Here is a 27992-nt window from a genome sequence, read left to right on the forward strand (position 1 = left end):
GTGGGAGGTCAAGAACCAGGGAACTTACAAGGGGGAAGCAAGGCAAGCTCAGAGGAGAGTGGACTGTGGCAGGTCAAGAACCAGGGAACCTACAAGGGGGAAGCAAGACAGAGAATGCCAGTGGTCACCACATGGGACCCAGGGATGAAAGGGGCAAAGACCCAACCTTGCCCCGTCTAGGAACTCTGCACTAGGGAGAGGAGTGTGGGGGATGAGTTACAATGAAAGGAGAGGACAGAGAGGGGTTTGACACAGGGGTAGGCAAGACTGGAGCAGAGGAGCTATGGGGTATTGAATAGGTGCAGAAGGCTGAAGGGAGGCAGCTTAAAGGCGAGGTGAAAAGTGGAAATGGTGTAAGGGGTAAGGGGTAGAAGAGATGCTGTGGTGAGTGCAAAAGGAGAGTTATGAGTAAGGGAGGAGGCAAGGGCATAAGTTGGGGGTTAATTGGTAAGGGAGGAGGCAGCAATTAGTGGTGGGGAGGATGCATAGCAGAAGGTAAGGCATAGGGGAGGAGATAACTGATCAAAGCAAAGTAATGAACTGCTCATGTACAGCCTACTGTCACTCATTAACAGTTTGTTCATTTGCTTTGATCAGCTGCCACACATTAACAGTTTGTTAGTTCACTTTGATCTAGTCCCATTACAAAGAAGATTATATCAAAGCAAACTAACAAACTGTTAATGCGCAGCAGCAGGGCCCATATAAATGGTTCTGTACAGTGGTGAGCTTTCACAATAGAGCTGAAATAAATGGAAAAATTCACAGGTTCTCTGATGAGCTGTGATCATGGTGACAGAATTACATCCCTACAAATAAGGAACCAAATGGATCCATAAACAAGGGCAGACTACCTCCATAGAAACACCAACATCTCCACTATTTCTTCCAGTCACCTCCTAATTTATCTACATAACCACAATCTTTTCTGGCTGATTGAGTTACAGTCAGCTGACCTTCATCCAAGCCCTAAACCCAGCAAGACATTGTGTCAACCAATGAACTACAAACAGCTGGATCCAATGAAATACAGACATGTAGAGCTGTGCATGTTCTCTGCCTACTGGAGACATCACAACCCATATAACCTCAACCTTTTTTTCTCTCAGTGACATCACGCAGGCTTAAAAGAAGTGAGCATAAGAACAGAATCTTGGTAATATACAAGGGTCCTATGGCCTGATAAGCCATTACCAAATACTGTGTTCTGCAAGAGGAGAGAGTCTGGCATCTATCTTTGCCTGGGCTCACAGTTGTTTCTCCTAAACTTCATGGTCAATAATACCAAAGACAGCTGGAAAAAAAAAAATCAACAGGGACAAACGATTTTCATCAGTTGCCAACAACAGAACCACTGGTGATTGAACCAGTACAGTCTCACTATTGTATTTATATGTATTTACAGAGCACTGATCAGGATAGCCATTTATTACTGCATAAAAATATAAAAAAATATAGCAAAGACTGCTTAGTGGGCAGTCAGCAGAGCTTTTAAATTAGAGTTAGTCCTATTTGAAGAGCTGTTGCTTTTGAACATGCTATTTAGTTTCATTCCATCCTGGTTCTCTGAAGAATGCTATGGTGAAGGTGTGTCTTCCATAACTATCAATTTCTACCTGTACTTTATCAACCTCTATCCTCTGCTCTTTACTAGCATAGAGTATCTCCTTTAATAAATCCTCCTCTAATGGATAATGTCTCTGTCAGAATGTGCTTCCATGCACCTGTTGACTTTCCCCCAGCCCTTAGTTTAAAAACTCCTCTACAACCTTTTTAATTTTACATACCAGCAATCTGGTTCTGTTTTGGTTCAGGTGGAGCCCCTCCTTCTGTACAGGCTCCTCCTTTCCCAAAAGGTTCCTCAGTTCTTAATAAGCCTAAATCCTTCCTCTCAAAACTATTGTCTAATCCACGCATACAGACCCTACAGTTCTGCCTGTCTAACTGGCGTGCACATGGAACTGAAAGCATTTCAGAGAACACTACCATCCAGGACTTTAATCTCTTACCTAACAGCCTATATTTGGCCTCCAGAACCTCTCTCCAACCTTTCTTACTCCTCTTATTGACTGCTGATATTCAATTTTTAAGGGTCATGCTCGATTCATCCCTGACCCTGAGGCGTAATACCATCTTAACTGTCAGGTGCAAATGCCCTAAACAGAGAGTGAGGCAAAACTGATAGCCAGATCCTCAAAGCAAACACACATTTTGGTCTTTTCTGGATTCAATTTAAGTAAGCTGGTCTTCATCCAGACTCCAATCTCCCTCAAGCTCTGTTTTATCTGTGAGATATCCATATCTGCACTAGACGAAAGAGATTCACAAAGCTGCATATCATCAGCATATTTTTGGCATTGAAGCCCATGTCATTTTGCTATGCCCCCTAAGGGCTCTATGTAGATGCTAAGCAGGAGCAGAAAAAAGAACTAGGCCTAAAGGATTCCACATGTCTAGGCTTATGGGGAAATGAGGGACTTGCCCATCATGATTTATGACTGATTAGAAAAGAATACAACTAGACAAGTGCACTTCTTTACTCATGTCATAAAATGTTAAGTGATTCAGCAGCAACTTCTGATTATGTCAAATGTAGCAGTACAAGACGAGTATTCTTCGACTAGTCTCACCTTCATTATCTAAAACTTGGCTTCATCGGTGCAACAAGCACAATCTTGGTTCTCTGCCCATCTGAAGCCAGATTAAGAGGCATCCAGGATTTTTGGGAGAGTAGGTGCTGCTGGAATAGTTTGATACCACCTTCTTGGTCATCATGCCCAGCAAAGAGAGGTTTTACATAAAGCAGAAGCTAGCAGAGGTATTGGCATGAAGTGTTTGTTTCTTGAGGACGGACTAAACTATTGAATGTTTTCCCCACATCACAAAAGGATAAAAATTATAGTAGAAAACTAGCCTTTAAAATAAGTGTAAATATTAATTGAAAAATTCACTCAAACCTTGCTATTTTAAAAGTCTACTTTCCTCCATTATGCTCGTGGCTGGTTAGATTCACATAGTTGTGTGTGACTGGCTGAGTGAAATTACTTATGCTGAAATCAGTGCATAAACTATTAAGACTCTCTTTCTCAAAAAAAAAAAAATCCAAATTCAGAGTTTAAAATTCTGATGGGGTCTGATGGCAGGTGTTCATTTAAACAGAAAAGTTATTTTAAACTTACATTCACAGCAGTGATGTTGTAACTAAGCAGAACAGTAGTATCATGCAAGACTCAGATGATTTTGCCACAAAAGCCCAAAACAGGTGTTTGACAGGTTTTGCATGACAATTACCCAGAACATGCACTGTATTCAAATATTCTTAGCCTTGCTGCATAACTGAAGCTGCCCCACCTACAGACAAAAGTAACACCGAGTGAAGTATTATAAATTCACCTTTTTTCATAAGAATGTGAACGAGACTGGAGATCTCGAGACCGTGATCTTGACCTTGACTTCCTTCCTGATTTCTTACGGCTGTATGTTCTACTGTCCGAAGAACTACTTGAAGATGAACGTCTACGGTGTTTCTTTTTTCTTTTGTTTCTGTTTTCTTCCTCAGTATCTGAGGAACGACGTCCCATTTTGACAAGCTATTTAAAAACAGGACAAAAGTTATAAAATTCAGATTGCAGTGTGCATTTATTTTTATAATACCGTAGCTTGTACAAGTTACTACATGGTAGTGATGGGCAGCTGGAGAAAGGAAAAAACCTACCCCTTTAAGTTCCTAGTTGCATAGCCATTTTTCACAAGAGAGATCAGCAGCCTTATGTTTGTAAATCAACAGATTAAAATGAGTTATTTTATCAGCATTTTAGATTTAAAACATATTATGGTATTAAATTTGTTACAAACTGCAAAGTACCTTTACAAGCCAATTAATCCCAGTCAAAAAGTTATGGTAAAAATTGGTTTCTACACCAGATTGTTGCATTTTATCTTTAATATGTTTCTAGTCATTTTCTGTTGTACTCTGATACTAGTTTTTCAGTACCCACTGTGTTAGGGTATATGGTGTTAGGATACATACATGTACATCTCTAAAACCAGAGACCTCGTTTGAAGAACATTCTCAGCTAACACTGTACTACTGTTTACTTGTTTAATTTACAATTGTGCAAAGGAGGCTACAGTAATGCAAACTTTATGATCTGAATAATGCTAGCCTATCAATTTCTAGTAATGTAATTACTGTTGTTCATGTAAGTATTTGTTGACTTATATCCAAGTCACTAGCATTCCTACTGTCAATGAAAAATATGAAGAGATAAAGTTCCTCTGGAAATAATAAGTTATATTATCAGAGGATGGAAGCTCTTTTATAGTTAGGCTGATTGAGGTGTTCACTTCAAAACCACACAACTTTAAATGGTTTTACTCTAAAACCAGAGCTATAAATATTAAACTTTAGACATGTTTCTTGATCCCCAAGGTGTTTACTTGGATAAAGTTTCACATTTATACATTTGGCTAAGGCTGTAAAAAATTGCCATTCATTTAACTGCTGGGGAGACAATCCTCTTTTCTTTGTTTGGAACTCATAAGAAACCCATTTTTATTGCTGTCACATCATAATTAAAGAAATATTATGCCTATAGAATTTTTCAGGCTGTAAAAATGGATAATGCTTTAAATCCTTTTTTGTTCCAGTATCACCATTCCCACCCACTCAATATACTAAGATTTCCCTCCTCAGACAACTGGCACTTAATATAGGTAATAAATGGAGATATGCCAATCTCCTAGAACTGGAAGGGACCTTGAAAGGTCATCGACTCCAGCCCCTGCCTTCACTAGCAGGACCAAGCACTGATTTTGCCCCAGATCCCTAGGTGGCCCCCTCAAGGATCGAACTCACAACCCTGGATTTAGCAGGCCAATGCTCAAACCACTGAGCTATCCCTCCCTCCAGCCTTCTTCCCAAGAATGAGCAATTATTTAGGGTCTCTCTAGCTACATCTACATTAAGAAATGGGGATCCATAATTCTCCATTAATAGCAATGGCGGAAGTTGTAGAGTAGAGAGGGCTGAAGCATTTTTAACCACAATATCATCTAACCCAGTGGTTCCCAAATTGGGGTTCAGGAACCCCTGGGGGTTCACAAAATGTTACAGGGGGTTCTCGGGAAAAAAATCCCTAATGGCGGACAGAGCTGTCCTCAGGAACTCTGGGCAGCATGGGGCCAGCAGCATGGGGCCCCTGGACTTCCAAGAGCTAAGCAGATCAAAGCAAGTATATATCACACTGAGGAGATGTAAACTTCAAGACTCCTTATAAAACATGGAAAGGGAGATGAATATTTTTTGCTGTTTTTAAAATTAAATAGGCAGCTAGTATTGTTTTTAAAATTATTATGAAGAAGTTTAAGCTTTGTTGTAATGTGCGTTGTTTGCCTGAAAGCCTCAAGATCTGAATGCTTGTGTAGGAGGAACTCTTTGAGTTGGCTTCTTAAATACCCTCATGCTGTTTGACATCTGATTCTCCTTGATGAAACATAGGAGCCTTGTCTTATAACAGGCTTATTCAAAGTGATACAAACTATGAAAGTGAGACCTTGGAAGAGTGTTGCCATTTTCATAATGTAATAAAAATACTGTAATGATAAATAATAATAAATAGTGTGTAATAAGCATGTCATAAAGAACAAAATTTTATATTTCCAAGATCATTGCGTCAGGTAAAGGAGAAAATCCCTGGAAATATTCATTTTAAGGAGGGGGTTCGCAAGACTTGACATTTTAGTGAGAGGGGTTCACAGGCTGCTAAAGTTTGAGAACCATTAATCTAATCTTAATCAATCAGGAAGATTTACAGGTCCTAATTTTCCTAGTATTGCCCTTTGCATTCCAGTAGTCTGTTCCTGGCACCCAGCCTTTGCCCCTCCTCACTCCTTTCAATCACCTAAAGGGCATAAGCCTGTCTACAGTAAAGGAGCAGAAAAATGGAACCAAAGGGAACTTCTCAATTATGGTCATTTAAAGCAGTGCTTCCCAAACCATGAATTGTGACTCCCGGGGGAAGCCATGAGTGTTTGGGAAGAAAACTGAATCTATATGCTGGTTTGGGGGTTTCCACACCCCTAATTAATAGACTATTAAACTAGGTTTAAAAAAATCACCTGTGTCTTATCTATGGCTTTGCATCTTATGCTGCTGCTGCCTAGGCAAGAAAGCTCTCTGTACCCTCTGCTCCTGCAGGGGGACTTCAGCCAAGAGACTTCACGCTGGACGAAGCATTTGTCAGGAAGTCTCTCAGATGAAGGCCTTCTGCCAGAGTAGAAGGCAAAGCAAGGCTCCCAGTGCCAGTGGCAACAGCAACAGCAGATAGGGAAAGGGGGCTGACAGTGACACAGATGTGTGTCAGCATTATAACGGAATGATTATCAAGTTCTAAACTACATGCAGCAAACATTCGCCTGACGATCAGAAAATCATAGAAATTTAGGGCTGGAAGGGAATGAAGAGATCATTTAGTCCAGCCCCCTGTAATGACCCAGGACCAAGTATACCGAGACTATCCCTGACCGCTGTTCGTCTAGCCTGTTTTTAAAAGCCTCCAAGAATGGGATTCTGCAACCTCCCTTGGAAGCTAGTTCCAGGGCTTAACTACCCTGTAGTTAGAAAATTTTTACTGATATCTAACCTACAAATTCTTTGATGAAGATTAAGCCAATCATTTCTTGTCCTACTTTCAGTGGACGTAGAAAACAATTGGTTACTGTCCTCTTCATAATAGCCTTTAACATATCTGAAGACTTATCAGGTCCCCGCTGTCTTCTTTTCCCAAGACTAAGTTCATTTGCCCAGTTCATTTAGCCTTTCCTCACAAGACTGATTTTCTAGAAATTGTATCATTTGTATTGCTCTCCTCTGGACCCTCTCCAATTGGTCTCCATCTTACTTTAAAAGTGCGGTGCCCAGGACAGAAAATACTACTCCCCAGGTGAGGCCTCACCAGTACCAAATAGAGTAGGACAAATGCATCCTGGGTCTTACACACCACAATCTTGTTAATACACCACAGAATGATATTGCCTTTTCATGTTCAATTTGTAATCCAAAAAACAGATCCTTTTTCTGCAGTGCTAATGACTACCCAGTCACTTCTCATTTTGTAGCTGTGTATTTAGTTTTCCCCTTCCTAAGTGTAGAACTTTGGACTTCTCTTTATTGAATTTCACGTTGTTGATTTCAGACTAATTCCCCAGTTTGTCATGATGACTATGAATTCTGATCTTGTCCTCCCAAAGTGCTAGGAACCCCTCTCAACTTGGTGTCATCCACAGATTTTATAAACATGCTCTCCACTCTATTATCCAGGTCATTAATGAAAATATTGACTAGTACCAGACCCATGATGAACCTTTCCAAGACCCCACTACATACATGTCCCTCTCCTACCCCTACTCCTCCCACGTTTGACAGGAAACCACTGATAACTACTCTGACTACAGTCTTTCAATCAGTTTTCAACCACCTTACAGTAACTTCATCTAGGCCATATTCTCTAGTTTGCTTACAAGAATGTCATGTGGGACTTTCTCAAAAGCCATACTAAAATCAAGATTACCACATCTACAGCTCCCCCCCCCCGCCCCTCGGCCAACGTTCTGTCCCCCTCCCCCACCGCGTTCACCGTCGCCACGTTCCATCGGGGGCTCCCAACCTTTCATCCACCGCCCCCGCCCCCCATCCACCCCGGCCGGCGGCAACGTTCGATCCGGGGCTCCCCAGCAGCGTTCCATCCGCTCCCGATCTCGAGCGGCGCTGGCCACGTTCCAGCTCGACAGTCGCAACGTTCTGTCCCCTCCCTCGAGATAGTTGCAACGTTCCATCTGGTGGGGAGAGGAGGAGGGGCCCCCAACCTCCCTTCCGCCCCCTCCCTGCCGGCCGCTCGCCACGTTCGGCCCGGGGGCTCCCCACGGTTCCATCCGCTCGCAACGTNCCCCCCCCCCCCCCATCCACTAGCCAATTATTATGTCAAAGAAGAAAATTAGGTTGCTTTGGTATGATTTATTTTTGACAAATCCACACTGGCTACTACTTATAACTGTATAACAGAAGATTATTTTAATCAAGTTAAACAGAAAAGTAGACAATACAATAGTTATAGTTTGTATTTTCATGTCATGATATTACTGCAGGAAGTGTTCAGCCACAGTGTGTCTGTTAGTAAATAAAACTTTGCAAACAGGGAAACTGCAGAGGCGTTTAGAAACCAAATGCCAGAATTTGAAAATAAGAGCTGCAATTTTTACTTTAGAAATAGTAGGAATTAAAACCGAAAAAAAAACATGCCTAACAAAGCAACTATTCTTCAAAAAGCCTTTGAAAGCATCTTACATGGTGGCCATGCAAGTTGTAAAATGCAGACAAGCACATACCATTGGCAAGACCATTCTACTTCCAGTAGCAACAGATATAAGTAGAATTATGATTGAGAAACAAGCAGCGGTGGCAATGAAAGCCAGTCCTGTCTCAAATAATACCATCCATTGATGCACTGATGATCTTGCAGAAAATGTCCAGGACCAGTTGACAGAGCAAGTCAAGAGTCAGTATTTGGCACAGCAGCTTGATGAATCCATAAATACACCTCTACCTCGATATAACACAAAGTCGGGGGGGCAGGGCTGCGCACTTCAGCGGATCTAAGCAAGTTCAATATAACAGGGTTTCACCTATAACGCGGTAAGATTTTTTGGCTCCCGAGGACAGCCTTCAATCGAGGTAGAGGTGCATAGCCAACATGGCTCAGATTCTGTGTCATATGAGATTTATCAAAACAGGTACAAATAGTTAAAGAACTTTTATTTTGCAAAGAAATCCCAACTCAAGCTGGTGAGAAAATAATCAAGATCCTTGATAATGTCATAGCGGATGAAGGTCTTACCAGGCTACGTGTAAGGGACTGTGCACAGATGGGGCAGAAACCAGCCATGACCAGAAAGAACAGTGGGGTTGCAGCACAGGCAAGCAGTGCTTAATTTGTGGAAAGACTTGCCATGGCTGAACCCCAGCACATCTAGACTTGGCAGTTCATAGCCCCAGCATCTCTGCCTGCACCACTTACATGTCACGCAGCTGCCAGAGGAACAGCCAGAGCCCTAGCACCTCTTTCATTACAAATTAAGCACTGAGCACAAGTAAATAAAGTGATACCTGCTACAATTTGGACACACTACATGATCCATCACTAAGCTGCAACCTAAAGTACATTAAGCCCTCAACATTGTTATTAAAATGGTTAATTTTATAAAATCTCCAACAGTGAAAACACAATGTTTAAGTATGCCGTTAGAAAGGATGGACTCTGGCCAAACTTATCTTCTATTTCACAGTGAAGTCAGATGCACTGTACCACTTTTCCACATGACAACTATCTTTGAATGGTGTGATGCAATACAAATTTTCCTCCTCGGGAGAACACACCTTGCAGACTACATGCATAGCGTGGACTTTTTGCCGACATTATTTACAGGGTGGGTGTATTTGACAAATGGAATGCACTATACCTACCACATCAAGGTAGGAATATAAATATACTAGATATGCAAGAAAAAATTGGAGATTCATGAAACAGCTTTGCCTTTGAAGAGCCCACAATGAAAAGGGACTTGCCAAGATGTTTCCAGTGTTAGACTTTTTAAAAGAACAGAATGAAAGTTATCAAAATGCTGTTAAAAACAAAATACTCATTCATTTGTCTGGATTGTACTCCTATTTTGATGAATACTTTCCTGGAGCTGAACATGAATCTCCAGATACCGAATGGATTTGAACCTCATTCTTAACAAGAGTTGATTCTATTCCAAGCTTAAGTATCTCAGCTCACAAAAATCTCTTCGAATCTTCAAATGATCATACACTGAAGACCAAGTTTTCAAATCTAACAAACCAGTAATTTGCAGATTTCTCTTAACAGGGAGTACAAGGAATTTAGTGATAAAGATATGAAAGTGCTGCTTCCATTTGCTGAGAGTCTGGGCTTTCAGCAATGATTTCTGTGAAAACTAAATTTAGAAGTAATTTAAGCCTGGAAGATGACTTTTTTTAGAGTACTATCAGAAATTTAACCACACATTGCACAACTATGCAGCTCAAAACAGGCCCATTCTTCTCACTAAGATCTTAGGCCATGTCTGAACATGACCAAAAAATCCATATTTTCAAATTATAGTTTATTTAAATGGGATTAGACAGGATTATACAATTAAAACAGACTGTATGTAGTTGACTGAAGTTGCAATACCATCCAAACCCTAGTGTCCCTCTTGAATGTAGCGTTCTGACTCTTGCATGTCATGCCCTGAGTCAGAAAAAGAAACAGTATTTGGTTGTGGGGAGCTACCAACTTCTGAAATATCTGTAACGGACCTGCAAGTACTAAAAGTCTGAGAGCCAAATCCTGCAACTACCAGTGCTCAGCATCTACCAGTGGCTTCAATCTTCAACACCTTGCAGGACTAGACCTTTAGTCAGCTCACTCTTAGCAAGCCACTTTTGAAACACATGCAGTTCCCAACGTTAAGTACCCACCAAAAAACAACAGCGCTTCATACTGCCAAAGTACCTTTATGTGCCAATTTCTGAAGTAAAAAGTGCTACTTTGAGTGAATTATTAAAGCAATTTGTTCCATACTGACTTTGACTTCTTAAGTAAGTTCAAAATAAGTACTGAAGCAATATTTTAGGATCCACTTTTTATCTCATTTAAATAAACATTACTTCATTTATAATTCTGTAGATTAAAAGTTCATGACAGCAAGATTAACGAAATATAGCACAGGGAAGCACTGAATACAAGAGACTCATTTCTAATGAGATATTCACTACTTGATATGTATATTGTTCTGACTCATGATATTACACTTCAACATATACATCATCCCATGATTCACTTTTTTTTAAACTGCACTTTTTTATTAAAAACCTAAAATTGCATCTAGAAGTATATCAAGCTAATGAAGCAGACTACATAAACGACTGGCAACACTATTAATTCGTAAAATCAATTATGTAGTTTCCCACTAACATTTTTGGAGGAAAAATAAATTTTCCTGAGCTAGCTAAAAATCTAGCCAAGATATACTCTTTGATTCTGTTAAAAATGCTTTACAATGGGTGGCACCATACCTTATTTACTGCACATTATTATTCAAAACCTGCTCTGAAGGCATAATTAATAATTTCCTCATAGGCTTTTCTATAGCACTCATGTTTATAATATCCGAGTGCTTCACAAACATTTCTGCAAGATGAGAGTATTATCCCCACAGAGATTGAGGTCAGAAGTATCCGCTAATTCTGGGTGCCCAATCTGAGACACCAAAGGACCTTTTTTTCAGAGTACTTAGCATTACACAGCACATCATATGTTCAAAGCACAGCTCCTCTTGACATCAGTAGTAGCTGTGAGTGTTAAACACTTGTACAAATCAGACCCCAATGTCTTAAGTAAGGCATCCAAAATATGAGGAATATAATTAGTGATCACCTGAGAAAAGTGGTTTAAATGACTTCCCTAAGCATCATACAGGAACTCTGTGGCACAGGAAGGGATAGAATCCAGTTCTCCAGGGCAGATTTCTACTGCCTTCACTGCGAAATCATCCTCTCTCTTCCTGCAGTCCCTGCCTTATTCACCACACATCTTCCAAGGCTCCTTCACAAAAGCCATAGGCACAGGTGTGAACCTAGCACAGTTCATGAACTTCCCCACACCTGTACTTTCTGGAACATGATGGAGACCCTGACACACATCTACATAGAGCGCATCAGGCCACAGCCCCTCTTTTAACTTCTCCAGAACCTCTTAATGAGGCTCTGGCTGCACACACTGATCCTAGCACACCCATCCGTGGCCCCTCAGCCACAAAACCTCCTCCCCAACCTTTTCCTGACATTGGCCAACACGATCATCCGTCACTCCAGGAGGAGGAAGCTGTACAGGGGCGTGCTCTGCAATTGTGGGACCTATGTCCAGCCCCTTGTCTGTTCACACTTCCAGAAAGAATTCCTCGGGACAGTGTCCACTGACTCCTTAGACACCAAATGAAATTTGACACCATACTGATATCCACACCACACATCAGGAGGAATGAAGCCTTTGATTAAATCCACTCCACAGACCTCTGTCACCTGAGCTAATGAAGTAACTGTTAGCAGTAGTAGATTTCATCCCCCTCTACTGCTCCATATAGAGGATGATGAGACACACACTTTGCCAGTGGGCTTCACAGATATTTGCTCACAGCAGAGGAATGAGGAGACTCAGGAACTTTGGGTTCCATTCCAGTCTCTGGGGAGGAGAGTGTTCTAGCTGGCACAGACTTCTGCCCATTTGCCCCAGGCTTGACCCCTTCTCCCATGTCTCCTCTAACCTGTCCCTGGTACCAACCCTGTCTCTTCCCTGTTTCATCCCAGGCCCAGTCTACTCGCCTGCCCAGTATGCACTCCTCAAACTTCTCATCCCACTCCTAATCTCACCCCTTCAGACTCCTCATCCAAGTCCCAACCTGTCCCACCACTTCCAATCTCCTAGCTGACTCTAAACACTCGCTGCAGCAGTGTTCCTGATCAACTCTTGGATTTCTGCATGGAAAACTCTGGGGTGAGGGCAGAATAAATTCTGCTTCAAAGACTGAATTCCTGGCAAATCACTCCTCTTGCTGAAAATGAGCATTCACAGAGGGACTCAAAGAATGATAGTATGCCTCCTGTTGGAGCAGTGCTGACAGAAGACAAGACAGTCACAAAAAGTCAGACAGAGGCCCGTGCCAGACAGCTCCTATGTCTAAAGATCTGAATGTGTCCTTTTACATGAATCCACTTAATCTAGCATTTGGAGACTTCTCCCTGTTCACAGTCTGCAAAAACTATTCAGAGGGCAAAGATTTCATTAAAAAAAAATTTGAAGCGAGCCTCATAAAACTGTTCCTAAGGAGGAATACACAGGAGGCAACAATCTGGACCACTTTTGCCATTATATGACTAACAATCAATGTAAACTGTGTCGGTGGTCTCAATCCATTTTCCACATTACTACCAGACAAGCACCTATACCATAAATACCAACACAGCCACCATAACTGGCAATCTCAGCAAAGCTGCCCAAGGTCACCCAGCAGATCAATGGCACAGCCTGGAATTGAACTCAGGCCTCCTGAGTGCCCATTCAGTGCCCTGCGGCCCAGGTAATCTGCCTCTACAAAATGCTTCAGTCAGTACTACTGTCAATTACATAAAATTCATTATAAAACCTGTTTTTCCATATTGCAAACCAGTTATTTCAAAATATTAAAGACACATATAATAATTACTTCATACTGCCTTACCTTGGAAGGTCCTAGGTAATCTACATTTGTTTCAATAACTTTATCACTTTGATTGGGCCTGCCCGCTGATTTAGATTGTAAAAAAATAACTAGTTTCACATTAAAGTTACAGGTTACTTTCATTCATCTCAATCTCAGACTGCAATTTCTATTATTTCTCATGGGACTTCCTAAAGTAACTCCACATACCTTGTTTACTCATCAGATAATACACCAAAATTCTCTGTGCTACTGTGCTGACCTAGTTTAAAAGTTCTACAAGGTACACTTAATATGGAAACTTATTTATTTTAATGTTCGTTATCTATCATCTTACTAGACAGCTAGTGTATTCCAAAATATTTTTCCATAGCTGGAATATGTAAATAACATCCATAAAAGCACCTAACTTGAACAGAGAATTAAAATATGTAAAAACACAAGATGTGTAATATTAGCCACAGCACACAATATGGATGGAAACAGAACCATAAAAGGAAACAGAATGTAGCTATAAATTGTCTTTTCTATACCAGGTATCTCAAGTCATTTAAAGGGTCTTATCCCACTTTCAATTAAGAAAATGAGAATTATGCCACTGATATCAATGAGAGCAGGATATATGCAAAGAAGCTAGAGCTGTTTAATAATAGTAATGAAATTCCTGTGGAGGCAGAGCACCCACTATGTGTAACACTCAACAACAGTATCTACATGTCTGAACTCGAATGGAGCCATGGGAGCTCAGCACTTGAGATGCCTTGACATAGATTTTTCACAAGTTGTACATCCAACAACTGAGGAATTCAAAAATAAAATCAGAGGCTGCTTTTGAATATGTTGGTCCAAGTATTTCCCTCTCCCCTGATGACACTGTAAAAAACCCACACAAAAAAGAAGGGAGACTAACCAACTACAAAGAGGAAGCAGCAAAACTGACTATACGCTAAGTGCAGCCAAATGTACAAACAGGAAAAAAATAGAGAACATATTCTAATTTATTTCAGTTATATTGATTTAAGATGTTACCTGTAACAGTAATAAGTAAAATAAAAATTTCAGTCAAAAGTGTAATCTTTAAATTGACGTGTACCTTTCAACTTGATGATGTGGATTAGGGTGGCCAACCTGTAGCTCTGGAGCCACATGCGGCTCTTCAGAAGTTAATATGCAGCTCCTTGTATAGGAACAGACTCCAGAGATGGAGCTACAGGCGCCAACTTTCCAATGTGCCAGGGGTGCTCACTGCTCAACCCCTGGCTCTACCACAGGCCCTGCCCCCACTCCAACCTTTCCCACCCCCTCCTCTGAGCCTTCCATGCCCTCACCACCACCCCCCAGCCTCCTGTATGCCATGAAACAACTGATCAGGAGGGAGGCACTGATTGGGGAGGCTGCAGGAGGGTGGGAGGCACTGGGAACAGGGGAGGAGGGGAGGAGTTGATGGGGGGCTGCTGACATATTACTGTGGCTCTCTGGCAATACACATTGGTAAATTCTGGCTCCTTCTCAGGCTCAGCTTGGCCACCACTGATGTGAACCAAAATGGATCAACATGAACTAATGTGGGAACAAAGGAAATATTCCAGGATGGTAGTGTTGATGTGGTCTGATCAAAACATAAGAAGATAAATGCTGCCAGCAAAATATAGACAAAATGGGGGAGCACTTTACAACAGGATACAACAGGAGCAGGCCCTATTTCCCTAAAAAAAATTATCCCACTTACTGGGACGTAAGTAGGGGCAAAAGATGCGGAGGATGCCCTGCTTCCACTTAAGAGCATAGGCGCTGGAACTGTGGTGCTGGGGGTGCCACACACTCCTGGCTTGAAGTGGATTCCGTTATAAACAGGGTTTACAGTTGGGTTCAATGGCTCTCAGCACCGCCCACTGTACAAAGTGTTCCTGCATCCCTGCTTAAGGGCCCACTGAAAATTGGCAGGAGTCTCCAAAAAGGGGGCGAGTGAGTGACTAGTGCTAGCCTCGCTAACCCTGTGGGGGGAGGGGCTGAGGAATGGGGGCCTCCCTCAGGGGCGGGTGACGGGTGCTGGCCTCGCTTCCCCGCGGCGGGGGTGGGGGGCTCGCGGAGCAGGTGGCCTGGCAGCCCTGGGTGCTGGGGCAGGTCGGCCCCGTTCCCCAGCCGGCAGGGACCAGGCCGCGGAGCCCGGCGCGTCCCGTGAGTCACCATGGAAGCACCTGCCCCCGGCACCCCCGACCCAGAGAGCGGTGACAAGACGGCCCCGACCCAACCACGGTACCTGAATCCCGCCTCCGGCCCAGCGACCGAGAGCCCGGAAAAGGCCGAGTCTAGGGCCGCCGGCTCGGCGCGGCTCCCTGGTTTGAGCTCAGCGCCTTCCTGGTGCCGCAGCCAGGCAGGGCCAAGCCATCCCGGAGCTCATCCATTCAGCCAGGCTGGCAGCAGGGCTAGGGAATGCAGAAGACATCGATTAAAGCTTCTGCACTTCTCCCCACTGAGGACAGCAATGATCATCCTAATAATAATCATACAAACAAATTAATTAATTAATGTTTACTGGGCCTGTGCAGGCTTTTTAAAATGCAGCTTAAAGTGGTAATATTAATGTCCCTTCTTTAGCCAAAAATGCTGGAATAAATCACTGGGCTCTGTCTCTATGGGTGCACTATGATTAAAATCGCAATGATTTATTTGCAAATTCCTTTAAAACGCTGCGTTTCTCCTTCTTCTGGAGCTGGTTATGGGCTTCTGAGGTTGAGTGCAAATTAGTTTTTCATTTAAGAGACTATTTTGACTCGTGGTGTTTGAGGGAGGAGGAGAAGGGGGCTGTTGGAAGGAGGATGGGGGGAGAAATAAAATTTATAGTTTTTCATTTAAGCCAAAAGTAATTAAAGAGGCTCCGTATTTCCTGGAATACATACTACATTGACATATTTTTCCCCTGGCAGAGAGATCCATTTCCCCTCTGCCATAAACGCAAAGCACTTGAAGTGGTGGAGTAAAGTAGCCGCTGCGTGCTTTGGGTCGCTTCTGGGTGGTGGGTAAGTGGGAGAGGGAACTGAGTTTTAAAACTGCCTGCTATACACGATCTTCAGTTATTCGCAGACAGCTGAGATTAAATAAAACAGTTCAGTTAATTAGTCCTGTTAAAAAGATGCCCGAGTCTCCAATTTATAAGGAAAATGTGTTTCAAATGATCCCCTACTTAACTTTTTTTAAACTTTATTCGATGGCGGGGGAGAATTGCAGACTTTGGCAGTATTATAAAAAATACGGATTTTTTTTTCTTTTTTCAGTGTTTTCTCCCCCACAGAAAGAATACAGAACACACTGAGTACAGATATTTTGGAAGAATAAGGGAGGCAAACGCTTTCTATGCGAATAGTTTTTGTAATGATTTAAATATTTGCATAGCAGTTTAATATTTGCTTAGCTTGTTTATAATGCTAAGCATCAACTCAAAATTCCTGGCTTAAACATGTAACTTTTTAAATTAACTCTTCAAGCATACATTCATGTAAAGACAACTTTGATTTGTCCACATTATTTCCAAAAACACAAGTTGTATGTTTTAGACCGAATAGTTGACACTTATTTCACTTTTAAGTTTTGAGACTGTTTGGTAATTAAAATATTCTTAGTTTTACTTCAGTTTTATATGTATGAATTAGAATCTGTGTTGCCACGGCGGGAAGTGGAATAAACTGTGTGAAACAAAAAGAAATGTGGCCCCATGGATTAACATCTAAAGTTCAGTATTTTGAACGTATTCTCTTTTCAGTTCACTTTATTATTTTAACAGTAACATCTTGTCATATTTCTGTACTTCAGAATAATTGTGAATTCATTTAATTGGGCCAGTGATAACAATCTTCCCAAACAATCTGAAAAATCGATAAAACATACTGATGTTTCCGTTGCTCCTTTGAAGACCAGTACTTTACAATATCAAAACTGTCAGTCTGAACAGACTAAACTAAAAGTACTCCGTATTTCAATAGGCAAAATGATGTCTTGATTAGTTTTGCCTTCTAAATGCTAAAACTTAGTAAAAGTAATTTATTGCCTACTGTATCTAATACACACATAACTGGATCTGATAAATGCTAATTTAATTAAATACTGTACCTATTATAGTAAATAAACGCTCCTTTATGTAAAGTCCTCTTTCAAGAGGTCAAATGAAAAATCAATACAAAAGCAAGAGTTAAACAATTTTGAATAATTTATTAGAACTCTACTAAAAGTGTAAAATAGCTGCATCCTAAATAGACTGTCAATGAAATTACTATCTAAATAGGACTTAAACAATAGCAAAGCAGTATTAGCAATAAAAACTGCGATATGGTCTAATCCCATTCTTCTATTTGCCCTATACAAATGTTAATGACAGGGTTGCATTTGTCATTCTTAACTACATTTTTTTTTTAATTTTGTGTGTTTCCGATACTATTTTAGGACGAACTTTTCAAGCTTTCTTGTCACCTAACGCGTTAATGTTGATATATAATTATCAAGTACCCTGTAACTTGCACATTTCCATTTGCTTTACACAAATAATGAAAAAAACCCACTAAATATAGTATTTCTTCACATATGAAAAACTGTCTTAAAAAATGAACTAATATTAGCAATATTTACTATCCTGGAGAGTTTTCCCAAAATATATGTCTATTTTCAGTGTTGACTTCATTACTAAAACAAAACCTGTAAAAGTAACTGTATGTATGTATCTCTTCTCAGTCCTGTGGGATAAATACAACATATTCGAACTGCAAACAAATTTAGAACAAAAGCATCGGATTCTTAACCCAAAAGTCACTAACTGTGTTCCTCTGGGGAGGTTTGTTGACGCAAATGTAATAATAACGTGATACAAAGAAACAGCATGGGGCAAGATTATTTTGTGGGTACGAGAACGTACATTGCTTATCACCCGTTCCAGCTACTCAGACACACTTTTAAATTTGGCGTATCAGTAAACATCTGCTGGGGAAATATCTTGACAAACCAACCGCACAACCTTTGAAATTAACACACACCTCTCTCTCTCTCTCGTTAATTGTAACCGACCAAAACAGCACTAATCTCTTGGTAGAGCTGTTTTTTGCCTCGGACAGTATTACCTGCATGACTAGTAGTGTGTGCTGTGTATACACGACATTTGTAGGAAGCGCTCCCCCATTCCTTGTCCTCTCTCCAAGCAGACTTGTCATTTTTCATTTTGGCCACTCCCCTGCAGATCCTGCCCATCTCCCCTGTGTTTAACTAACTCAGGACACTAGCGCAAGATCCACGCCTAATTAAATTAATTAGGGATTCTTGTCAATCCTGGATTAATGGCCGAGAGCAACCCCTGGCCACAATGATCTGAAACCTGGAGGACTAGCTATCTTTCTGTCTCGCTCCTTCTCCTTGGTGGTGCTGGACTGATACAGCAGAAGCGGGTTCATTCATAGTTCCAAGGGGAGGTAATTTGCACAGAACAAGGGGCAGGCTTTGCAAAGTATAAATAGTGCGACTTCAATAGCAACATCACTATCAGATCTGAACTCTTAGCAGGAAGAATTGTCAAAGATCTTAACATTTAACAAGATCGCTCCAGTTGGGAAACATCAGCTCCCATTTAACTCCAGCCCCATTCCAGCTGCCCCCCTCCCCTTCCCACTCCATTGATGTGTTATTGGGGGGTTTGGAACAGTAAGAGGAAGAAACAAGGGGAAGGAGCCCTGAGAATCGGCGATGGAAGAACTTACAGCTTTTGTCTCCAAGTCGTTTGATCAGAAAGTGAAAGAGAAAAAGGAGCTGATCACATACAGGGAGGTTCTGGAGAGTGGACCTGTCAGAGGAAGCAAGGAGTCAGGCGGCTCCAGCGAGCCCAGCCGGGAAGACTTGAGCAGCCCAGCGGTCCGAGCAGGAGGAGTAGGCGGCGGCGGTGGAGGAGGCGGAGCGCGGTCTCCAGTCAGAGAGCTGGACATGGGCGCCGCCGAGAGAGCCAGGGACACGGGCACTCCCAAACTCAGCGAGGGTAAAGGCAAACCTCATGCATCCCGCGGCCCCCTTCTCTCCCACCCATCCCCCCGGTACCGTGGGCCAGACTAAGGGACTAAGTTCAACAACCAGACGGTTGTTTGGGGGAGAAACGGGAGTGGGGGGGGAGGTTTTGTTTTCCCTCAATTTTTGCTCAAAGAACCCCAAATGTAGCTCTCAGTCCTGCAGGCGCTTGCCTGGCCTGGGCACCGGGCTCTGCAGCGGGGGTGAAAGTTACAGGAGTGTGTCCTCCCTGACCAGGGCTCAGAGCTGTAGCCTCCGCCCTGGTGGGAACGAACAACCCAGTGTTTAGATTTTGGAAAGAGCAATTCCGTAGAGGACTTATGCGATTATAGAAACAGCTCTTTTCCTCTCTCTCTGTCCTTCACTTGAGCCATCGGGGGTTGCTTCAGACCAGGCTGACGGTGACTGTATCAGGCTTTATTTCTCGATGAACTTTTGTTATGTTTTCTCCAGCAATGAGTGTGTAAATCACACCATACAATCGGGTTACTTGTTCAGGCTTATAGGTTAGTAGGCTGCAATGCTAAAACTAATTACATTTTGCAGTACATATTAATATATGTCGTATTTGCATAAGACAATGTGGCAGATTTAAACTTGACTGTCACATTAATGATTCCAGAGGTTTAAACAATAATACCATTAATTTGGAGAGTCTGATATACATTAATGGGTGTCTTTCCATGTTTTTCCAATTAAGGAAAACGTGGCATGCCTAGAAGTTTAGATTAAAATATTTAAGCATGCAATTAACTTGTTTATAACATGTTCTGTTCTTGATTAGAACATAACGGGAAGTTATTGTGGTAGGAACCAAAGCTACATTACATATATTAATCCATTTATATTTAAAAAGCTGAAAAATCCCCACAGTATAGTTGAAAGTTTGAAATGCTGTATCTATATCAAGTATATTTAATGTTTATACATTATTGATCAGATATTGATAAGGATATATTTTCATGTTAGATTTTTAAAACACGCATTAAAACAAGTGACATTAAATAGAATGTTTTATACAATGTCATACATTTATTTTAAAAGATAGCCAATTGCATAACTGGATATAAATGCTAGAGGTGTGTGTGTATATATTATTATATATACAATGAACATTTGTTTTAAAAAATCCCCTAATAGTTACAATGCAAGCATGTGTTATACCAGGAGTCCCTTTTCTTACACTTTCTGTTTGGCTTTATCTGTCTGCCTACATGTGTATGTATATATACAGAGATAGAGAGACTGAGTGAAGAAAATAATGTTATAAAACGCACAAATGACATCTCGTTTGCTTATTCAAAGAGCACTGTAGAGGTCAGCAACATTTGAATGGCTGCTTTTGGTTTTAAAATGAGGATGTAATATCTAGGGACTGTTTACTTCAGACCTTTTGTTCAAAGAAGTATTCCTCTCCAGATCGGAACTCGATTGCGAGCATCTTTCGGAAATGATTTTATAAACAAATTCTGATAGTGATCATAGGGTTATAAAGAGCTGCGAACTCAGTAAACAAATCCTGGACTTCAGATGCCCCATCCCAAAGCACTGCAGCAGGAAGCAGGGATTCGGAAGAAGTACAATTACAGACAGACACAACTGGTTGTTAGGAAGCCCTGCAAATATTAATGAACTGTACAAACAGCGTCACTCAGTGATATTTTAATTTATATGCGTAGCTAATTGAAAGTGCCCAGTCACCAGAAAATTAAACAATACCAATAAAAACACCAGGAACCCTCAGCATATGTAAATTCAGAAACGACAAATGCATGTTTTATTAAACACTGGAGGTGCTGAAAGCATGAACGGCATTAAACAATCCAGAGACGGTCCGGATGCCAGATTTACCATTTAAACCTGTTGCTGTGATATTTAAGGTACTAATTCACCGAGAGATCGCGACTTGATTTTTTTAGTTTTGATTTTCAATAAACAATGACAGGTAATGGTATGAGGCTTTGCATTTGTACCAAGGGTAATTCAAACATGGCGTTTCTCTTGCCACTGTCCGGCGACAGACAGGCATCTGATTAAGTGGGTTTTAGCCCAAGAAAGCTTATACCCAAATAAATGAGTGCCACAAGGACTCCTCCTTGTTTTTGCTGATACAGACTATCAGAGCTACAACTCTAAAGATTGATAAGAGGTTCCCACAAAATGACACTGAAGTTAATACGGCCGACTCTTAACTCTGCCTCAGTTCCTCCGTGGGGCAATGTTATATTTTGGTGGGCATGGCATTTCCCTTCTATTTGTCTCCTGCGTGCGCCTGGATGGGTCTAGATTAAAAGAATTATTCGCAAATAACGCCAACAAGTTTGCAGAGGGAGAGAAAGATTGCTTGACAGCTCTGATGGTTTAAAAGGGTCACAGTTTGACTCTACAATGATTTACTGAAATTATGCTGAGGGGCTCGAAACTGTAGATGGAAATCAATGGCCTGGTTTGGCTCACCCACACAGGTCAATCCTTAACCTAAGTACATTTGGAAATAAGGCCTTTACATGAAAAGTATTTTGTTGTTGCCTTTTCTGCCAAAGGACCAGCAATCCTAATAGGAAACCCAGCGCTGACCCAATATCTCATTCCGAATGAAAACAAATATTCTTTTAAAATGTGGCTGGCCATAATCTGTGCTGAGAAGTGATCTTTAGCATTTCCATTGACTCTCCTCTCCCTCCTTTTCCTCAAGCCACGCACATTTTCCTCCTAAAGTTAAGAATAAAAACTTGAGTGGCCAAATCCCACGCCAGAGCTGGCAATTCCGGGGAAGGATTGGTCTGATTGTTTTGTTTCACGCTCAGTCTCCCCAGAGCTGAAGGATCGCAAAGAGGATGCGAAAGTGATGGAGGACGAAGGGCAGACTAAAATCAAGCAAAGGAGAAGCCGGACCAATTTCACTCTGGAGCAGCTGAACGAGCTGGAGAGGCTTTTCGATGAGACCCACTATCCGGACGCCTTCATGCGAGAGGAGCTGAGCCAGAGGCTGGGACTGTCCGAGGCCAGAGTACAGGTAGGGTAGAAAAGATTATTGCAACATGTGGGTCTCTGTGCCTAATTTAGTTGTAATGCAGCATTGCGTATGGACCTGCCGTACCTGATGAAAGACTTTTAACTCACAAATTCTATAATGTCCATTTAGATTCTGTCCCTAGCCAGAAAAGATACTCCTGTGCCGAATTGCACCCAGCATATACGTGAACCACTGCTCTCTGCTGTATTATGGTTTATGTCCTCCTAAGCTTAGTGCCTCTTACTTATAAGGATTTTAAACAACATTTCATTTTTGGCTGACTGTAAGAATTACAACGGATGTTTTGTTCACGTTAACTATGTTTTTCCTAGTCTGCTCCTGTCTCGGGGTTTACCAGGCGGATGTACCAATTAAGTTTATAGATGTACTGACTATAAACTAAATTAGCAACTGCTAAGTGAGGAAATTTTACGGTCAGTTTTTACCGGTGGTTCCTAAATCTTAGGCGAAGCCACAGAAAGGGTAAACAAGTATTGCTGAACTGGCTTTGTTCAGCATTATTATATATATATATATATATATATATATATATATATATATATATATATATAACAAAAATATCAACCTATTTTATTCGCTTTTATTTATATAGAAGCCAAACCAGTTACCTGGACGTTTACTTTCAAGCTTCTCTCTGGACGTTTTGAAAATCAGATCTTGAGCTCTCCAGTTAGTTTCACCTAACTGCGATAAATAGAGGGCAAGCGGTCTGGGGCTTTACCTAGATGGAGAGCCGAAGGTAACTTCTGGAATGAGAACAAATGTAGCCGTTTCAGTGTATTTCCCTTCTAATAATAAAATAAGAGAAAATGATGGTCATTATTTATTGGAGCAGTTTTAGGCCCCAAACATCTGCAGCTGTTTGAAAGTACTGCTGTAACAGATACTCCCCCTCAATCTTTGTGCTTATAGGCCACCATCTGCACCAAACTATGCACACAATTCTTATGGGGTTTCCCTGCTTCTTGTAATAGGATAAGGACATAAACAGAGCGGTCACGTTGAACCAAAAAAGTAATAATAAGAAGCCTTTGTCATGACAGCCTCACCAAATGAGCCTTCCCTTGTACTCTTCTCTGCTTTTCCGTTTTCCGCGGAGGCAACCACTTATTTATGCGGAAAAAATCTTCAAAAAACCCCAAACGATAAAAGTCCCAACTTCTCTATGAAAAATTTAAAGGAGATGATTCCGTCTGGTGGATGTTTGCTCGACAAAGAATACCACTGTAGCACCTAATCCACACTACTATTATGTCAAATCGGAGGGTGCATAATAACTGTTAAGAGATTTACATAGATTAAACCCATTCCCTTTACATCGTTCCGGAAAACGCTTTGCAATAATATTTTACTTTACTTCTCCACTAATTTGTAATTTATGGAATGTACCTTTTAAATGAGAGACTGGAAGTGAGGATGAGTGTTGGGCAGATTTAGCTTGATTAAAATAAATTCTAGGCTGGGAGAGAGGGTGTTCACATTATAGTTAACAAAGTAAGACCTCAAGAAAAGATTTTTGAGGGTTTTATTTTGCCTTGGAGAAAGATTATTTGGTAGCTGTGGCTTCTGAGATGCAGAGGTTTCTCTTAGAAAGTGAAATGTTTAAAAGACCCTCTCTCCTTCTCTTTAAGGAAGTCGAACTTTATTGTTGAATTTGTTTCAATAGCTCTATATCCAATAATAAATATCTTCTTGCCTAATGTGCATACTTTTCTATAGAAGCATATTAGATTATCATAATAATGAGACAATTATTCTGCTTCTGTGTTACACTCCACTGCACAGAGGAACAGAGAAATTCTAAACTTCTTTGTAGTGAAGCATTTATGACAGTAATTACCCCCCAAAAGTGAGTCATTAAATGCTTTGGTGTTTAGTTTTTCTTGAAGATAAAGCTAATTAATATTACAGGCTATTAATGAGCACATTCTTCTCAGGTCTTACAGCGCAAACATCTAAACCCATTATCACAAGTTAGTATTAGATATCAGGGAGTGATTTAGGTCATTTGGGACTCTAATGTGGAAAGATGAAACCAGGGCTAAGAAAGTAATTTAGCGAGAACTAGTATGGACTGCAAATGTCTATTTGTCTATATTGTATTATTTTCGTGATGCCTCTTAGTTTCTAAATTTGTAAATCGGGGCTGTCCAATACAAACACGATAAGCTGTTTGCAAAATCGGTGTAAATATTCTGACATCACACAACTGTGCTCTTTTGTTTGAGTTCTCTTTTAATGTTGGTTTTCTATTATAGTATCTAGGTTCTTTTTCTGTTTCTTCAGGTCTGGTTTCAAAACAGAAGAGCTAAATGTAGAAAACAAGAAAATCAACTTCATAAAGGTATGCTTTATGAGATCATAAAAGAGGCTTAGGTTGAAAAGAATTATACAGTATCGATAATACCAGTTAAGAAGGAGAGTTTCCTGCTGAGAAACACCTATGGCTCCAGATTTGTAGGATATATGTTCTAATATGAAAGCTACCTCTATTATATCAAACCTACTATTGATTATAAATGACATTAAACTTGTATCAAAGTATTGGCAGAAAGAAAGAAATGTTGAAAGCAAAAGCCTATAGTTTGCACACCTAAATGTTTCTGGAATTCAAAGAATCACTTATTGGAAAGTAAGGCTAAGCCGATATTTATGTATTTATTTCTCTGATTATTGCAGGAGTTCTTATAGGAGCAGCCAGTCAATTTGAAGCTTGCAGAGTTGCACCATATGTCAATGTAGGCGCTTTGAGGATGCCATTTCAGCAGGCAAGTACAGTAAAGCCTACTTGTAACGATAAAGTGCAAATGAGTGACCCCGTTTTTAGGATAAGGCCTTTTCTTCCGATATTAAATGACTGTTGACAGCATCTATTCAATATTTATACCGTGATTATATAGAGGGAACAATACACTTTTTAAAAAGCCACACACTTCCCCAGATCTGCGTGCCCAACTCTCTGTCATCAGTGAAAGTTCCGCTGGGGATGGATGACAGTATCTGGCTCTTTAAAAATGCACGAAAAGATTGCACTCAGAGGGTTACATGGGAACGTCCTTTCAGTCAAAGTTTGCCGATTCTGATGCAAAGCTGATGGATGAAAATGTTTCTAAAGGAGAACTGTTCTAACACACCGGTTTTACTCTGCATAGGGAGTAAAACTGGTTTGGAATTCCCTTTTTATATAAAGAAAACCAGCAACAATAGCTAACTACATAACTGCGGACCCAAATCCCACCGGACACCACCATTGCCATCCAGACACGCACACTTCCTCCTCCACTCCAACAAGGGAAAACCACTCCCTCATCTCAAGCCAGCGGTGGGCTAATGATAATAAAATAATAATCGTTAGGGGGATTATTGTTCATAATGAATGTTTGCATCCATGTGAAATGGGCTGCCTGCCCTCCTGACTTCTTCCAGATTGCTGTTATCAGCCCGTATTAAAGGCTGGGCAAGACAGCAGTAACTTTGACATGTTTTTACTATATTTAAAAAAAAATAAAAAAACTCTAGGGCAAGAACACAATTTCCTTCCCTTTCACACACAGGCACTCACTGCAAGGCACACTCACAGACAGACTGTCACACAGGCAAGCTCACTGTCACATAGACACAGGCAGACTGCCACACAGGGTGTCATGCAGACACAGGCAGACTGACTGTAACACAGGCCGACTGTCACTCAGACATAGGCAGACAGTCACACGGGTAGGCAGACTGACACACAGACACTGTCACACAGACACAGGCAGGCAGACTGTCACACAGACACAGGCACACAGACACAGGCAGGCAGACTGTCACACAGACACAGGTAGGTAGACTATCACACAGGCAGGCCGACTGACACAGGCAGGCAGACTGACACACAGGCAGACTATACTCCCAGCCCCGCTTAGGTGTGTTAATGCTTTGTTTTTATTCTTGTTACACCTTTAGGATAGTCATTGCAACGTGACGCCCTTGTCCTTTCAGGTTCAGGCCCAGCTGCAGTTGGACAGCGCCGTGGCACACGCACATCACCACCTCCACCCACACCTGGCCGCTCATGCCCCCTATATGATGTTCCCTGCGCCGCCCTTCGGCCTGCCATTGGCCACACTGGCCGCGGAATCCGCCTCAGCAGCTTCGGTGGTGGCAGCAGCGGCGGCGGCCAAGACCACCAGCAAGAACTCCAGCATCGCTGACCTCAGACTGAAAGCCAAAAAGCACGCGGCTGCTTTAGGGCTGTGACTCGTCCTCCACCTTCCCCTCTTCTCCTCCACGACCACCTCTTGGGGACACTGCAATCACACAGTCCAGAGGATCACAACACAACACATCACGGCAAACACAAGCGAAAGGCTAATGACTTCCGTGGCTCGAGTCCTGACTTCATGCAAAACAAACACAGAACCAGTCTGGAAAGAACAGAGACATTAAAGCAAAACACACGCACACACACAGACAGAGAGAGAGAGAGTGTGTGTGTGTGTGTGTGTATGTGTGTGAAAGCGACAGACCAGATTTCTAAAATCAATTTAAAGAACAAAAATAAACAAAGGAAAGAACAAAACCACTGTGAGGTATTTAATAGGTTAAGAAATATGAAGAGAAATAAATATTATTAAAGAAAATCGAGATGTGAGAGGGGAGAGAAAAAGAAACAACTTTAAAGTTTTTTTTTTAATGGAGAAAAAGAGAGAGACGAGAAACTGAAGGAAGATATATACTTATTTAAAGAATTAGATGAAATAGACACGCAGCTGGGAAGTTCACAGGTTTTGAAACTGACCTTTTTCTGCGAAGTTCACTTTAATACAATAAATTTGATAAGAGAGGCGGGCCTCCTTTCACGTTGCATCAGATACTTGAGTTTAACAAACACGTCTGGAAATAGCGAGAAGAAGAGAAGAAGAAGAAGAAAAAGAGACAATGATATCTCTGAGAATGTCTAATGGGAAACTGTCCGGGATATTTCTTCCAGCAGAATTCCGGGTTGCATGTATTTGTATTTCATTGATGGCGTCCCTTTGATTCACTTGCACTTCACCCTCATCTTTAGTAGAAAAACAAACCAGACAAACAAATGTGGCTGGTATTTTTAACGTGGGAGGAGAAAGAGAGAGATCAACCACTTATCTTTTTCATTCATATCTTTGTTGGCTGTTTGCTGCCCCACCACTCCTGAAATAGGGGGGATCAGAAAGCATGAGAACAGAGGAGTATTTCTCTTTTGCAGGCTCTCTGATATCCTCCGGACAAAAATTGTATTTAATTCCCCAACCACACAATGTTAAATTCCAATAATAGGTACTAGGTACATGTAAAATATGTTGATACACACGAACAAAGTTTATTTTGGCTATAACTTGTGAATTGATAGTTGACTGTCAAACATTTACATTTTATCTCATAAAGGTGTATCTATTCACGTAATCTTGTGATTTTTTTTTTAAATTTGAAAGACATATAGATATTTAATCTGGGGTATCTTGGTGATTTGTACCCCAGTTTGCCATCAAAACCTCCTGACTTTAGTACTTTTCTGCCAAGAAAGAGGGAAAGCTCTTCTAACTGAACTTTGGTATGAACGGGCTTTGTAACTATTTGTTCTCCA

General features: G+C 41.2%; 2 protein-coding genes across 4 annotated transcripts in view; one reads left to right on the forward strand and one right to left on the reverse strand.

The window, feature by feature from the left end:
• Positions 1-15707, reverse strand: part of RSRC1 (arginine and serine rich coiled-coil 1) — a 341170-nt gene extending 325463 nt beyond the window's left edge. Inside the window, exons 1-2 of the mRNA XM_032805529.2 lie at positions 15578-15707; positions 3394-3590 (exon numbers count right to left, since the gene is read on the reverse strand). Coding sequence (XP_032661420.1) covers positions 3394-3581 — 188 coding nt within the window. The 5' untranslated portion in view covers positions 3582-3590; positions 15578-15707. The remainder of the gene's footprint in view (positions 1-3393; positions 3591-15577) is intronic.
• A 3331-nt stretch (positions 15708-19038) lies between these two features.
• SHOX2 (SHOX homeobox 2) lies at positions 19039-26626 on the forward strand. 3 transcript variants are annotated; one of them, XM_032805511.1, is made up of 5 exons: positions 19039-19341; positions 22088-22366; positions 24674-24731; positions 25067-25155; positions 26333-26626. In XM_032805511.1, exons 1-5 carry the CDS (start codon positions 19039-19041, stop codon positions 26624-26626), a joined length of 1023 nt encoding a protein of 340 aa, XP_032661402.1. The 3 variants fall into 3 exon arrangements, with proteins under 3 accessions (XP_032661402.1, XP_032661403.1, XP_032661404.1); XM_032805512.1 differs by having other exon boundaries at positions 19039-19324; positions 22158-22366; XM_032805513.1 differs by having other exon boundaries at positions 19039-19324; positions 22158-22366; positions 26369-26626.
• The last annotated feature ends 1366 nt before the right edge of the window (positions 26627-27992 follow it).

The sequence above is a fragment of the Chelonoidis abingdonii genome, chromosome 8, assembly GCF_003597395.2.
Source record: "Chelonoidis abingdonii isolate Lonesome George chromosome 8, CheloAbing_2.0, whole genome shotgun sequence".
In the NCBI taxonomy this organism is placed as follows: Eukaryota; Metazoa; Chordata; order Testudines; family Testudinidae; genus Chelonoidis; species Chelonoidis abingdonii.